The 16,401-nt window shown below is 43.1% G+C and overlaps 2 protein-coding genes and 1 long non-coding RNA gene across 5 annotated transcripts in view; 2 read left to right on the forward strand and 1 right to left on the reverse strand.

The window, feature by feature from the left end:
* The window catches only part of LOC144026420 (pro-neuregulin-2, membrane-bound isoform-like), a 42,657-nt gene extending 36,236 nt beyond the window's left edge, over positions 1-6,421 (reverse strand). For all 3 annotated transcript variants that reach the window (XM_077533103.1, XM_077533102.1, XM_077533101.1), the window contains exon 1: positions 5,550-6,421. In XM_077533103.1, coding sequence (XP_077389229.1) covers positions 5,550-5,961 — 412 coding nt within the window. In that variant the 5' untranslated portion in view covers positions 5,962-6,421. The remainder of the gene's footprint in view (positions 1-5,549) is intronic.
* Positions 1,417-5,273, forward strand: LOC144026422 (uncharacterized). Its single transcript, XR_013285136.1, has 3 exons — positions 1,417-1,584; positions 3,964-4,041; positions 5,016-5,273. It is a non-coding gene; the product is annotated as an uncharacterized LOC144026422 (long non-coding RNA).
* Positions 6,422-11,619: 5,198 nt separating the features above from the next.
* Positions 11,620-15,848, forward strand: LOC144026421 (transcriptional activator protein Pur-alpha-like). The gene has a single exon (XM_077533104.1). It carries the CDS (start codon positions 11,728-11,730, stop codon positions 12,574-12,576), a length of 849 nt encoding a protein of 282 aa, XP_077389230.1. The 5' UTR covers positions 11,620-11,727; the 3' UTR covers positions 12,577-15,848.
* Positions 15,849-16,401: the final 553 nt, after the last annotated feature.

The raw sequence follows: 16,401 nt of genomic DNA on the forward strand, positions 1-16,401 counted from the left end.
TTAAAGATAAAAGTTATAAGACTATCCCCAAGCAGCTTGATTTTCGTCCGACTACGGTTGCACAGATCCACAAATCCACGGGACTGTAACCAACTTCCTTGAAAATGGCCACAAAAGGACAACTGATGACGAATCGAAGATACAAAAAGATAAATTGAAGATACAAAAATTGATACCAAAAAAACAAAACAATCTCAGAACAACCACCAAAGAAATTGAAAGTGGACTCCAACATGAAGGAATGGCAGTGTCAGATCACACCATCCGTCATTGTTTGAGCCAAAGTGGCCTTAATGAGACGGCCAAGGAGCACACCACTGTTTAAAATAAGTCATTTAATAATTGCCATGTTGACAAATCACAAAGCTCCTGTGAGAATGTCCTATATAGACGGATGACCCAAAACTGATATGTTTTGATGGCACATCAGCTCAATATACAGAGACACAAAAAAATGAAGCGTACGAAGAAAACATGGAGGAATTGATGTTGTGTTCTGCGGCTGTTTTGCTCTCTCTATCTGGCACAGGCCATCTTGAATCTGTGCAGGGTATACGATGAAATCTCAAGATGATCAAAGTCTTTTTGGGAAATGTGCTGCCCAGTAGCACAAAGTTTTGGTCTCACTCGCAAGTCATGTCTTGCAACGGGGAAAAAGACCAAAACACTGCTAAAAAAAAACATCCAACACTGGCTACACACTGAAGTGACCGTCTATGAGCCCTAATCTAAATCATCTGATCAACATCTGTGGAAGGAGCTGAAACATACGAAACCCGAGACCACTGAAGCAGGCTCAAGTTTTGCCCAAGAATCAACACCAAGTCACATCTGCCCTGTTGCATTCTTTCGCATGAGAGTAACGCTATTTATCCTCCTTCTGGATAAAACCTTGGCTATTATCAGCTTTATAACATTAATCATAGCTGCATCTGTTTGTCGTGTCGAGGCAACAGATTGTTCCTTATCTTTCTGTTATTCCGCTCCTCAATTTTCCTGACTAACAGCCGGTGAGTCTTAAGTTGAAACGCACTCCAGCTCCAGCAAGTGGAGAAGAGGCAGGAAAAGTGGGGAGAGAGCTTGAAGAGTGGAGGCAAAGCAGCACTTGATACAGAATCGGTGACATGAGCATTTGGCAATCAGATAAGCTATTTTAGGAAGAATCTGTCAGTGTACCTCAAAAGGAATGCCAAATATGGTGATCAGAGAAAACCAGTCGCACTTTACGCAGGTCCCATCCCGGCATCCTATTTTTTTATAATGAATTGATTTATTTTTGTCCATCAGTATATCAAACACGCAGTTGTCACAGCGATTCATACGATTAAACCAATTAAAAAGGAATTTAACTGGTAAATAACTTACAATTTTCTTTCACATTGACGTGTACATCCTCATTCTCACCTTCATGTAATCACGAGCAGATTTGTTATTGTTATAACGGAAGTAAAAGAGACTTCATGTTTCCGTGTCAGATGCTGCGTTCGAGGAAAGTGGGAAGTCGGACATTTCTGACTTCAAACCAGGAAGTGTGTACGGGAATGCCCCCTCGATTGAGCTCGGAAATCCTACATACCATGAATGGTAAAACAATTTACCTAGATAGCTTCAACAATAACTTCACGTAACAAAAAAGTATGTGAAAGTATCTCCCTGCAAAAACTTAACTGTATGGAATGCTTGTGAAATAAGATAAATACACAAATGAAGCAAAAATTGTGAGAAAGCAAGTTTGCCCGAGCTTAAAATGCGTTTTCAGGAACAAAACAAAAAAACAATTTATGACTATCCGCCATTTTGGTTGCCAGTGTTGGGAAAGTCAATTTTCTATGCGAACTCGTTCAAAGTTCAGCAACTCACAAGTTTTAAAATGAACTAGTTCAGTTCATAATTTATTTTTTCTTAACTAAGTTTATGAACTAGTGCATAGTTCTTTAAATATAACTTAAAAGGACAATGAGAAATCAAATTAGTAGGAAAGTAGTGTAAGATTCAGACAGGAGTAAGATTTAAGTTAATTTGTTAAAATCTATATTTACTAATACATTTATGTTTCTAGTACTATTATTTACACATTTATATATTTTGGTATTTTTTAGATATAAGTAGTTAAATTGACGTGGTGAATCTGTTTATTTTCATTTACTTGTATTTACTTACGTTAGCTAGCTCCTGATTGGTTAGAGTTGGCCAGCTGACGAGTGTTCAGGAAGTGTGACAAGTAAACAGCGTTGTTGTAACAAGAAATCCGTCTCCATCCTGCTTTCTCACCCGTATCGATTTTTTGAGCACACCCCTAGATAATGGCGATTGCATTCATTTGTTTAGCGCTGTTAAACAGATCAAGTTAGCATTTAGCATTAGCTAAACCACCGGTCTTGTACATGTGCAAACCGCTGCATAACTTCGTCCATTTTCAATTCCTCTCGATCCAAGTATATCATGTGGAACAATATTCTGGAGCTTTTATGATTTTAGTCATAAAGGTTAACTTGGGTATTGGATGGAGAGAGAGATAGAAGCGCTTGATCGAACCCAACACCGACGAAGTCAAAAGAGCGCCTGGTCACTTCTACCATTCCATTAAATACACAACAACTTGTTTACACTGCAAAAACTAAAGATTTGCTGTCTCATGATTTTGTGATCTGTCCCTCAGCGCTTTCTGCAGATGATGTAAAAATGTCAACATTTAATAGACAGTAGCCAAGCCTTCATGACGCTACGTAATCAGAAACAATGAGGCATTTTTACAAGTGGATTTGCAGCATCACGTTATTACAATTGGCAGGCAAATTATTTGCTTCGCTCATGGCGGGAAGGGCAAATGACACGGTGGGTGTTGTTATGTTATTTTATTTTTTTGCTTGACGACAGCATTCACTTTTGCCTGAGTCTCATGAACACGGAATAAATGTCCCTAGTTAAAAAAGCATCAAGCATAAATCAATTCCTAAAGCCAAAGGCACAACCGACGCGTCAAGCAGATGCATTCCAACTGGTGGGTGTGGACTGTAGTGTGTGTTCCAGGAGGATGGCTGCGATTGGCTGGCTGCTATTAGGCGCAGGCACGGATTGGTTCGTCTCTGGGTGTGTGTCTGCGCTGCTGCTCCTAATGAAACCCAGCCAGATGTGGATTTTTCTGGTATTGATCAACGTTACGCGTACTAACCCAACAAAAACGAACGCTCCTTATTGAAAAGAAAACAATTTGAGCCTGGAAAATATTTTGCCCTCGTATCTGGTGTTTGAACATCTCCTGTTTACTCGAATGCATGATCTGGAATGTTAACACAGGCTTTAATGTGTTCCACCTTAGATTGTGTTTCCACTTCCTTACGTGTGTATGCCCGTCTCTCCCTGGAAATACGTTCCACGCTGAAGCCCGATTGCAACAGCCGTGTCATAAATAAATGACTTGATCATTTTAGCATGTCACAGGGCTAAAAATAGAATGTCACATTGTTAGCTGGGCTGTTAGATGAGCTCTTTGCGCAGACGTTTGACTTCCTTCCTGTTCCCACTTCCTCTTCCTTCATTCGATTTGATTTGATTCATAGAGTGTGAATTCAGCACAACAAAATCGTCTCGAGGCACGTTCCATTTAAAACGGGTCTTTATGCTGCGGTTACGTGTGCAAAAGAAGTTAATGATGATGATTTTGGTTTCAAAAATCCAAGACACTTAAGATGTGAAATATGGCGTAATACTTATACAAGAATTTGAGGATTGATGATTTTGTTGTATCTAGAGCCAGTGAGTTTTAAAAGTGATATGACTACATTAGTGTACACAGGCTCCCTCTAGTGTTTATCAAAAGAATCACTGGATTAAATGTTTAAACTGTGAAAAATGTTACAGTTGTGACAACTTTTATTTCAGTACAGTACAATCGCAATTACAGTTCAGTTGTTTGTTGATTTGTTTGTTTGTTTGTTTGTTTGTTTGTTTGTTCATCTACAGCCAGTGGTTCTTAAACGTGCGATTCGAATAAAGATGGCTTGACTGGATGACCACAACCTACACAGGCTCCCTCTAGTGGTATGTGAAAGAATCACTGTATGGAGCATAATGTTACACTGTTTCCAACTTTTATGTCACTTTTTTTGTGCAATGCATTTTCATTAAACCCTTAAAGGGATACTTCACTTATTTAGCCCATTATAGCAATAAAAAGTTACTATTTTGTCTATATTTAATTTGATACTATTATTGTTTTTCACGTACAATAAGTACCTTTAAAAACACATTTTGCAACTTGCTGTCGACTGAAAATGACATCACAATGTGCTCAGGTAACCAATCACAACTCATCTGTTTTCTCCGTTTGGTCATGTGACATTCACAAGCTGAGCTGTGATTGGTTACCTGAGCACATTGTGATGTCATTTTCAGTCGACAGCAAGTTGCAAAATGCGTTTTTAAAAGGTACTAATTGGACATGAAAAATAATGAAAATATCAAATTGATTATAGGCAAAATATGAATGTTTGACTGCCAAAAATGGGCTAAATAAGAAAAGTATCTCTTTAAGTTAAAAGAATCGATAAGTTTGCAGTATCTAATATGATTTTTATTCTCCGTGTTCTCATTTTAGGAATAAAACATTCTCATCATTCTTTAATTATTTTGTTTGGTTATTATAGTGGTAGTCAGTGTAAAAAGTTTAGTGACCTAAAAGGTTGATCTGTACTTTTCAGGGCTCTCGGGTCTTTATAATCTGCACATACTCATTCAAACATAAATAAAGGAACAAAAAGTTGATTTCTAGTCCAAACTTTTCCCACAAAGTTAGAAGCATAAAACCATGAAATATGTCTTGTTATGATTAATGAAGTGGTCCAAAGGCATCTAACTCCACTTTTTATTCCATCCTATGGTCTGTGTCGTGTATTTTTTTGAATTATTTTTTTTACCCAAGTACGTCATCGCAGTGTGATTCACAATAATAAAAGCTCAAAAGTGCAACAGATGTGAGCGCGCGGTTGACTTTATGAACGCAAATACGATTTCAGATACCCGGGGAACAGGATGGCCTATATGAACTCGCAGGTCACTGCAGTCACAAGTGTGAGACACGTCATGATTTGACATCTGATATACTGCCGCCCCCCCCCCCCCTGGCAACAATCCTTGCAGCAACAGACACAAAGGTCACCTCAACACAAGCTTGCTGTCCACCACGCGCACACACACAGGAAGCTCCACTCTAATCTGTGATGGTGCAGATCTTGCTGGCTATGCCAAAGAGTCAGAATGCAATGATCACCAGTCAGCAGGAGTCTGCAGTGGATGGGGGGGGGGCGTTGGGGAGGGTTGGGGGGGGTTATACTTTCTATAGCACGCACACATCCATATAGGACACACGCATTTTCTGCCATGCTTCCCATTTGATTATGGGTGACCGGGTTATGGCGGATTCGAAGTGTCAATCGGCTCGCGCATGCGCACGCGCAGACACCGCGATGGACTCCGCACGTGCACGCGCGAGCCGCGTCTCCCTTTTCCCATCACTTCCCACCAACGGCCCCTCGCAGACTGGAACTTACCGCAGTCCTCGCACAACACTCGCTCCACGTCCTTCTTGAGCTCCGGCTCGCTGGCGTCCACGGGGGCGTACGACGCCTTGAACACGTCGGGCTCCCCGGTCGGGTCCATGAAAAAGATATACCTGTGGTCCTTCTCCACCGTGGCGCATGGGGCCTCGGAACTGAAGTCCCCGACGGTGACGAGTTGCTCCCTCTCCAGGCCGCCGCTGTTGACGGGCCACACGTCCAGCACTTTGACATTCACACTGTAGGGCTCCCGGGAGGAGACGTTCTCCGGGGAGGAGCGCACCTCGCCCTCGATGACCACGGCTGATCGGTACGCCTGGTCCTGGAGGGAGTTGAGACTCGGGGCGTAACAGGCGAACGAGACCCCGATGACCAGCATGGAGAAATGCACTGGATCAAGCCTCATGCCGTCAGCCTGTGCTGTGGTGCAGTGCTGCTGGGCGGCGGAGGGAGCTGCAAGATTGAGACGGTGGCGGCGGCGGCGGCGGCGGCGGCGGCGAACGAGCTCCGGCGGGGGAGGCAGGGCAGAGGCAGACCGGCAGAGCTTGCGGAAGTGTCCATGCCATCTGTGTGTGCCGCCGCTTTCCCCATACGGCTGCTTGGCCTCGTATGGGGGTGGGGTGGGGGTGGGGGGGGGGCACACACGCGCTCGATAACACGCTAACCACACGCACGCGCGCGCGCGCACCAACCTAGGAACCGGAAACGGCCCTCTTCTCCTGCATTCTTAAAAAATGTGACTGCTGCATTCTCCCCTCTTCTCCTCTTTCCTGAAAGGCGAAGCAAGACTCGTAAATTAGTCTTGTCTTGAATCCACGACTGAAACCTTTCTCTCTCTCTCTCTCTCTCCAGCTAATAGGCTAGCATCGCATTGCCTGTCCGGGTGGGGAAGAAAAAAAAAAAGAAAAAAAAAGCTTGTGCGCTTACAGGGGGGAATCACAATAAATGATAAACACTCCACCTTGATCCACCTCTGGCCTTTAAAAAAAGAACATTAAAGAGAAAAATCTCTGTCCGGTAAATCCGCGAGTCAGTCGAGAGGAACCCGGGGAAGACCAGACAGGACGAGATCGCGGTTATCCGGTGAGGCGGCGCAAGAGCGGCGCGCACCCTCCAGCCGCGTCCTCATCACACGCGTGCGCCTGACGTGAGCAAGCATCACCCGGCTGGCGTCGTCGGATATCGCCCGCTTTCTGCGCCAAAACACGAGACCGCAAAGCTCCGCTGCTGCATGTGGTCGATTCCCCGATTAACCCCCCCGACCCTTCCTCGATCGAGCTCGATTGCAGTAAGGAATCGCGCAGTGCACAGACACAAGAGCGCGTTTTGTTTGCCGAGCCTCTCGCGTGTGTGACCAGCGTGGCTTGGCGATGCTCGCTGCTACGCGCTGCGGTTGCGATGAGTAACGCTGCGAAACGCTTTCAGTCGGGGGGTCCTCGGCTTCAAAGCGCGCGAGAACGCCGCTGAGGCGCAACGTGCCCTTTTAAGAGAAGTTTACATATCGCCAGCGCGATACTCAAGCGAAATAAAACGACGCAAAGCATTTGTGGCCTCTTTTCCGCGTCCATCGATCGTGACATAATTCTGTCCACAGGCAAAGCGCCCTTCGCAGAGGTCAGAATGTCCACATGGGGGCATGAGAGATGAATATTGTCATATAACAGGACATGATTGCAGGAAAGAACATAAACAGACGCCATCACATCAGAACCGGGCGCCTGTCCAGGGTTCTGAAAAGACCCGGCAGCTTTAGTACTCTGCGCCCAAACGCACCAATCACACGCGAGTTGAAGATCTTTGTGGCCTCCTTAAGATCCGATTAATAAAGCTTGTTTCAGGACGGCGTGTTAGCATTCCCCCGAAAAAATGCAACTAAATCTCGGTGAATTAATTGACAGCCACATTAGTGGGATTGCTGCTCCAATTCTGGGAATCAGTTCAGTGACCCGCCTCTTCCTCGGCTTTCCACACAACCATCTACTCATTTACTAATCGTTCTTCTTCATCAATGTAATCATGTGATGTATTCCGTTCAAACCTCGCCTACGTATTATGAAGCTTTGCCGGCACAGATTTGGTCAACTTTTACAATTTATAATAAACACTTTCATGAAACACACTTTCGGCCTGGAATGAACTGGCCGTTTGGGAAACTCCTGAAATTTCCAGTGGCCATCAAGACCCCGGATGGAAGGACAGTCTGACAAAAAAATGGTTATGATTATTATTATATTAAATGATCCATCCTGATCCATTCCTGGTAAACATGTTGCATTAAATACAACTTTAATTTGTTGATGGAAATGCAACCAGAAAGTGAATATTTCTCTTCTGTTCCTCCACAATATGTCAGATACTGAAATTATTGTTCTTTCTGACTGTCTTTATTATCTTTTAGAATAAAGTACAGTAAAGCTTCACTTTTCACTATCCTGTATTTCTTTTTCTTTTTTTTTTTCATGTATTTATTTTTTTTCTGCTAGTTGCACAATATTTTTGTTATCCAGCTCTTAAGCTCTTAATGCATTATACAGGATGTCTTTCAATGTTTAGTTTTTATTGCTTTTTTTGTTTTTATTGTCGGAATACCCTAGAATTTCATTTATTCAATTTATTTATTTATTTATTTTTACAAAAAGTACCATAACTGTTATGAAAACTCGCCGCGGCTGTATTAAATCGAGTATTTCTATTTTTGCAAATTTCACGCTGGAGGGCCTGGAACGTAAGCTCAGCGTACAATTGTACTGCTAATTGTGTCAGCCCTATGTTGTTTTCTGATATGATTATGGCAATGAATCACTTTGTAAACATATTTTAATTTATCTATTGATCTGATTTTTTTTACTAACATTTTTTTTAGATTTAACTGGATAGAGTAAAAATAAAACAAGAAGGCGTGCGTCCCTTAAATACAAAAGTTATGTGCATTATTTTTACATGCTATGAGTATTTGTCATTCATTAATATTAATCTATTCTGTATTATAATTGGCACAACAAAACTAGGACAGGGGAGGTCCTAGAAAAAAAAAATAGAAAATAAAAAATAGATATAGAATAGAATAAAAATAAAGATAGAGAATACAATAAAAAATAGATATAGAAATAAAAAATAGAAAAATAAAAAATAGGGAAAAAATGCAGTTGCTATATTCTTAGCCTTTAAAAAGCCATTAAAACAATTACAAATTCAAATCTTTTCCTTGAACTAGGACAGGGGAGGTGACCCTGGTCCTGGAGAGCCGCAATCCTGCGTGTTTAAGATGCCTCCCTTCTTCAGCACAGCTGAGGATCGTTATCAGGCTACTCCAGAGCTTGCTGACTGATGAGCTGATTATTTGAATCACCTATTTTGGACAAGGGAGATATCTGAAAGACACAGGACTGCAGCTTCAGGGTTCTCGACCCCTTGAACAAGATGGAAATTAGGGGTCGGTAGTCATGGGGACTGGTTAAAAAGTGTTTTTTTTTTGTTTGTTTTTTTGTGGGGGGGTTTTACGGGAAGGGTACAGTAGCTATGTTAAAGTGGAACAGTATACCACCAAAAAAAAAACAGGTGTGTCCCCCAGGTGTGTTCTCTGGGGCCACAACTGTTCGATGCTTACATAGATTATATTTTAAATGTCGCCTATCTCAATCACGAAAGCGAATAGTTTTCCCAAATGATACAAATATATTCTATAATAGTCATAATTATGAGCTTGTGGATATTGTAAACAATAAACTCAATAAAATGTGTTGATGTTACAGTTTTTCTCCAAAGATTTGGCACATTTCTTGAAAGTGAAATGACATTTTCAAAACTGCAAGCTCATTTGGCCAAACAATCTTACATTTGTGCAAAACCAATCGGTTCGTGAGCAAAAGCGCAAATCTATCGATAGATCCTTCTCAATTGTTTTGGCACATCTGCATTCACTTGGTGCTTTTGCCCAAAAGTAACTTACATGGTTTTGCGGGACTAATTTTGACAATTGAACAGGTGATTTTTTTGCATATTATGACTTCCACCCTGAAATCCTGCTGACGTGTTTTGGAGAGGACAACCATCAGACTGAAAAACAACCAGTCCAAGTTTGATCAGCAAGATCTATTCATTGGAAAATGTGCTAAATGTGGGCAACATTATGCTAACTGTCGGCTAAACGTACACAACCATTTGCACAGATTGACTCAGGCAATTGACACATGTACGAAGACTTTGCCAATTTGATGAAAACAATGAAAAAATGCGATCGTGGTTTTGGGATTTGTCGGTGGCATTTTGAAAATGTCATTTCAGTTTGAAGAAATGTGCAAATGTCAAAAATATGCAGAAAAAACTGTAATAAAGAAATTATTCTTAATCTTATAATGAAATTAAATCAGTTGTGATTGGTAGTTGTAAAACTATTCCAGGACTACAAATAATTCATCCAAATTGTAAATGTACATGAGAAACGAGGCTGCATATGCAACACGAACAATGTCAAATGTAAACATCTTGAATTTTATTTACTTTGTACGTCAGTCGCACTTACTGGCTGTGTTCTTTTTTCTTTTTTTTTTCTTACCCTTGTTGCTCCAATGTCTATTACCACTGATGACATATTTGAAGGAGAGATGAATGTAACAGTTGTCAGCATCTGTTGCTTAACGCCATTATGAAATAACATTTTGTAATTTCAGTATAATTTACAAACTAAAGGATTGTTCTATACTTCTGATCAAGCCTGATTAAGCCTGTTTAAGTCCTCACTTTGCTGTTAGTATTTGTTTTTATCAGAAAAAGGGTGATTTACTAAGTGTTCTTTTTTAGAGCTCCTTTTGAGATTGTTAACTTTTTTTTGCATTTTGTTTTTTTTTTGTTGGGATTAGATGAGACATGGACTGTGATTGCTTTTTTTTTTTTTTTTTTGGGTGTTCCACTCTGATATGCTTGAAATAAAACAATTGACCAAGGTTGGGTCAGATTGCTTCTATTGTCCACGTTTATTCTCATTTCCAGAGGCGTCAAATTGCAACACACAAACACATCGAGGCCAATTCTGTAATTGTATTTTTTTTTGCTTGGAAATCTTTGGTTTTGCTGACAAAAGATGAAGCAACATTTCAGCTTTTTATTTCACAATATTTGCATCTGCGCGATAGAAAAAAAATATATTGGCAACAAAATCATTTTTAGTTATGTGAGATTTTTGGAAGAGATAATAGACAATTGTGAGTGTAAGACTTGATATTTAGCAGCCCTGCTCAGTTTCTCTTGTCATTTAAATAAGTCATGTTCTATATGGTTTCAGTTTGGAGATTGCCTGATAGATAGATAGACAGATTTCGTGGAGTTTCCCTTTGCACTGCTTCATTCCTACGAGGCCATCAATAATTTCCCATTGAGAAACAGTCACACACACGCACAAGTCCAATCACGGTGCAATGATTCATGGAGTTTCACCACCCACTCCTGCAGACTCCCACGCAGCTTTTCATTCAGAAATCTCTCTCTCTCTCTCTCTGCCAGCCCACCCGCACTCACGCTCATAACCACGCGCACGTCACGCGCTCCACGCACGCACGCCGCCACTTGTCGCTGTCCGCGGTGCTGAAAGCTTCAGCGAAGACGTCAATCGGATTGGGCAACTTGCCAGCTTTGACATTATCGAACTATCTATCGAGATAATGGCAAGCTGTATTTATTGATTTTTTTGTTTTTGTTTGTTTGTTTTTTCAAAATAACGGGACAATATTATGTGCAACAGGAGTGCATATTAAACTCCCTGAGAGATCGATTGTGTAATATGATGGATATTTATTGGCAACGCAACAGCGATTTGAGAGGGGGCAGAGCGAGAGAAAGGAGCGGAAATCAAAAGACAAAATTATCTGTAATCACGAATCAAAAATACGTTTTTTTTTTCTTATTATTATTTTTATTCTTATTTATTTGATTTTTTCCATCGGTCACATCAATAATGTTGCAAAATCATCGAGCACGCATGTCTTGAACGCGACCCCATTGAACTCTCTTTTTTCTTTTTTCTTTTTTCTTCCCCCCTCCCCCTCCCTCCCAAAGCGCGCCTCTCTTCTCGCGATAGCGCGCCGGAGTCGCTTTGACAGGCAGTCGAGGTTGCAGCAGGCAGAGGGAGAGACGGCGGAAAAAAAGGAAGGTAGAGCAGGGAAGGCAGCATCGCATCATGGCGGACAGAGACAGCGGCAGTGACCACGGAGGGCCTCCCGCAGGCCCCGGCTCGCTGCCGCCGCCGGCCGCGATGGGAGCCATGTCGCGGCTGCAGCACGACACCGAGGAGCTCGCCTCCAAACGGGTCGACATCCAGAACAAGCGATTCTACCTTGACGTCAAGCAGAACGCGAAAGGACGCTTCCTCAAGATAGCCGAGGTCGGCGCCGGGGGGAACAAGAGCCGCCTCACGCTCTCCATGTCGGTGGCGGTGGAGTTCCGCGATTACCTCGGCGACTTTATCGAACATTACGCCCAGCTGGGGCCCAGCAACCCCGACTTGGTGCAGGATGAGCCCCGGCGGGCGCTCAAGAGCGAGTTCCTGGTGCGCGAGAATCGCAAATATTACATGGATCTGAAGGAGAACCAGAGGGGGCGGTTCCTGCGGATCCGGCAGACCGTGAACCGGGGGCCCGGACTGGGGAGCTCGCAAGGCCAGACCATCGCGCTGCCGGCGCAGGGCCTCATCGAGTTCCGCGACGCTTTGGCCAAACTCATCGACGACTACGGCGTGGACGAGGAGCCGGCCGAGCTGCCGGAGGGAACCTCGCTCACGGTGGACAACAAGCGCTTCTTCTTCGACGTGGGCTCCAACAAGTACGGCGTGTTCATGCGGGTCAGCGAGGTGAAGCCCACCTACCGGAACTCCATCACGGTTCCGTGCAAAGTCTGGTCCAAATTCGGAAGCACCTTCTGTAAATACGCGGAGGAGATGCGCAAGATCCAGGAGAGGAGTCGAGAGAAGCGGGCCTCGGAACTGCTGCCTGAGGGCCCGCACGGCGCCGATGACGGCGACGACGACTGAGACCGACCCGACCCGACCCGACCCGACCACACCCGACCACACCCGACCAGACGGACGGTCGGCGAGAGGAGACGCCAAACGAAAACTGAGACTTGACAGTGTCAAGTGACTGGAAAGAGAAAAGATCTCCAAGGGAATCACCCCCCGCCCCCGCCCCCCTTGCCCCCCCCCTTGCCCACAAGGCAGCAGCACCTCGGCTGTCTCCTCGCTCATTTGACTGGATGTCACCCACTTTATCACCATGCCACAGTAAGCGCTGCTATCAAGGACTTTTAACTGTAACATTTCAACTGTTTCTTACTTGATTTCAGTGACGATGAACAGTGTTTATATCTGGCGAAAGATTTTGCACACGTCAAAAAAACAACAACAACAACAGCTCTATTACGTACAAATAACAGTCTTCACATCAAATCAGCACAAAGAGAGTATTTATCGACTATATCCCTAATGTACAGTTCATGTCAAGGTACGCAAGAGTGAATATGGAAGCGCGCTACAGGTGTGTGTGTGACCTGCAGAATGGCAACAACCGGTCTGCATGCTTTGTCGGCTTCCGAGCAGGTTTTGCTAAAGTCGGCTAACGTCGTTAATTTGACCTAAAAATGCACAATTGCAGCTCTCACACACGTCAACCGACGGGAAAAGTCGATCAACGTGCTGTCTTGCACCATCTCCATAGAAACTTCAGTGGGAAAAAAAAACAAAAAAAAAGTGCTAACTTAGATGTACTAATTATGATTTTGTGAATCAGCTGTAAAAAAAAAAAAAAAAAAAAAAGATAGCTCCTTATTATGATACCCACGTTTTCTGTGGGGGAATTTATGTTGTTGCGTTCATCCTCCCGGGTGGTCGGGTGGGGGGGTCGAACGCAAAGGGTCCATTTGGGTGTGTTGCAAAAGGTTCAAATTCATGAAGGGAGGCAAAAAGACTCTCTGACGTCATTAACAACCCGTGCCTTAATAACGCTCCGCTCGTTTACGCGTCCTCACGTGGAACTCGTTGACCTCTTTTGTCCACTTTCATTGACGAGCGCTGTCACGCAGGCCGAACCGCCGTACTTGGCCAGGGCTTGCGGTGACATCGCACTGCTTCGCTTGGGCCCAAATGTTCTCGAGAGGTTGTCGGTGGCAAGGATGTTGAAAAAACAAAACAAAACAAAAATCCGCAGAGGCTCCGACGAGACGTTTCGTCAAGTGTGGATACAAAAAAACAAATCTGTTCGTCCTCGCACCTTTTTGGGGCCGAGGCAGTATATATTTCTCACGATGGTGCTATTGCCCCGCCATTGCTCACTTTGACGTCATTTTGTTCCCATTTGAGTTTCTTACCGCTTTGTCTTGATCCGGAATGGTGTCAGGTTTCCTCCCTCTTCAGGTGGAGGCGGAGCTAATCACAAGAGAGAGGGACATTTCTTGTTAGTGTGCAATATTACATGCATGGCGTAGCGTCACGTGTGTGGAACTATCACCAGATGAAAACAATAAATAGGTATATCGATTTTGAAAGCATGGCAATGTGCTTACTTAACAACGTGATGTTTTGTGTTTTTTTTTGAAAAAACAGTTCTCTCAAACTGGGATCGGCGTGTTGGGTTTGCTAGCCCGCCGTCAACAACCCTCCCTCGGTTTATTCTGCTCCGTACACGCTCAACATGGACATGTCGGCCCCTCTGCAGTGGTTTGAACTCGCTTTGGGGTCTTACACGCACGCACGCGCGCACGCACGCACGCACGCGCGGCCTCGCCGCCCCCCCCTGCCGAGGCCTCATATTGCTTTTGGAGTGTTTGGGAGGCCTCGACAGTTTCCAAACAAGGCCTCCTCTCATTGGAATCCGCAAGTGCGCTAGCTCGGGGAACGAGTTTGAGATCGCTGATCACAGGACGTACAAATTACAGATTTGTGCCAAGGTTTCACGTGAGTTTCAAGTGGAAGTCAACCTGAAACATTTACTGATGATGATAATGAAGTATGTTATATGTGACCTCACTAGTCTAAAAATAACTCTAAAACAATAAAAAAAAGTTCTATCTCCGGGGGGGGGCGACCATTTTTTGCCACTTGCTGTCGAGTGAAGATGACATCACAGCCGCTCAGGGCTCAGCCAATCACAGCTCACCAGTCTTCTGAAGCTGCGCTGTGATTGGTTGTCACCTGAATAACATTTGATGTCCTCTTCAGTTGACAGCAAGTGGCAAAATGGCCGCCCGGAGATGTTGTTGCTAAATTCAAATTCCACTAACACAATATCAACCAGGATACCATATTTAGATTGTAAAAAAGAAAAATGGGTTGACTTCCCACTTTAAAAGTCGACTATTGGGGCCTGTTATGAAACGATACTCGGATGATTTTCGAGAAAAGGTAGAAAGTTTGTCTCTTGACGTATCGGTGAAATGTCTGACGAAGATTGACTACCAATGATTAACTTTCACAATTCTGTTTTTTAGAAGTGTATTTGTCACATATCAGCCCATGATTTTGAAAAACCGTGAAATGACAGGAAACCGTGTTCCAAAACTCATTGGCGGGATCGTAGTCACCGTCGTCGCCCGATTAATCGTGTTGGCAAACGTGATGTATAATATGTCATTTAAAACCACAACGAACATGTATCAAAGCGGTCAGTTTTTAAGAACGACCACGCATGCGCGATGACATCCGACGGCAACCTTCCATGAAAATGTGGGCGTCGGCCTTCCCTTTTGACCAAACCGGACGACAAACAGGACTTTGTCCGATCGGGATTTCGAGTGTCTCTCGTTGGCCGTGGCAGTTCTTCTCGAGTCACGTGACTCGCCACCCACCAACCACCCTCATTCAGCCGGCCCTCTGGACGGATGTTGTGAAGGGAAGCGGATCCCAGTTTTGACGGGTCGGATGGCTCGCGGGTGTCAATGCACAATGAACACCGTTTCGTTTGTCCCGAGCCGTTTATCATCCCATATGAGATATGTTGTACTTTTCGGAAATATTTGATCTGTGCCGTGTGTGTGTATGTAAATATATATATATATATATATAGAAAATATATATATATGGTTTGTTATATATGATGCGCCTCCTTTCAGAAAAATCTAATGTAAACAGGAAAATCATGTTGCGTTTTTCTTTTGCTTTGTATATTTATACTTACAGAAAAGCATTGAATAAAAACGGATACCTACTTGCACTTTAGATATATTAAGGAAAAATACAAATCTGCATATTATTTTTGATAGGGATCTAATTAAAAGAAAATAAATTACAGGCTTTGTGACTATTGCTGGACAGATATGTATTGAGTTCTACTTATTGAAGTATATTTTGTCTGTGTGTCAGAAAGTTTACTGAAGTAAATTGCATGATAAAGTAGTGCTATACACCAATATTGTTCTTTTTTTTTTTCTTTAAGTTGGTAAAAAACAAAAAATGTCTGAAAACTGTGATAACGACCCTCTTGTATGTTCAAGCGCTCCTTTGCCCTTTCTGGAGTATTTCCTGTCGAAAGATTTTATGGCCTTTCCTGACTACATGACGATGGTGCTTATACTTTTGACTTTGACATCAAAGCTCATCCTGTACATCTCAACATCAACACGAATCGTGTCCTTGCACTCCATTCACCACCTTATTACATTTATGTTGATGGCAAAAAAAAAAAAAAAAAAAAAAAAAGAGGAAAAGGTGTGCTGTTTTGTACAGTGCTGTTTATTTTTAATGTTTGGGGGATTCTTGTTGTCTGAAAAATTATGATTAATCATGCAATAAAAGCTCATTCCATGTGTCCCTGTCAACTACACACCTGTATCGACACTACATTTATGGATGTTAATGGTTGTCATT

Source organism: Festucalex cinctus, chromosome 9, assembly GCF_051991245.1.
Source record: "Festucalex cinctus isolate MCC-2025b chromosome 9, RoL_Fcin_1.0, whole genome shotgun sequence".
Taxonomy (NCBI): Eukaryota; Metazoa; Chordata; class Actinopteri; order Syngnathiformes; family Syngnathidae; genus Festucalex; species Festucalex cinctus.

Coding starts and splice junctions, on each gene's coding strand:
- LOC144026421 (XM_077533104.1), top strand. CDS start 11,728: ATGGCGGACAGAGACAGCGGCAGTGACCACGGAGGGCCTCCCGCAGGC.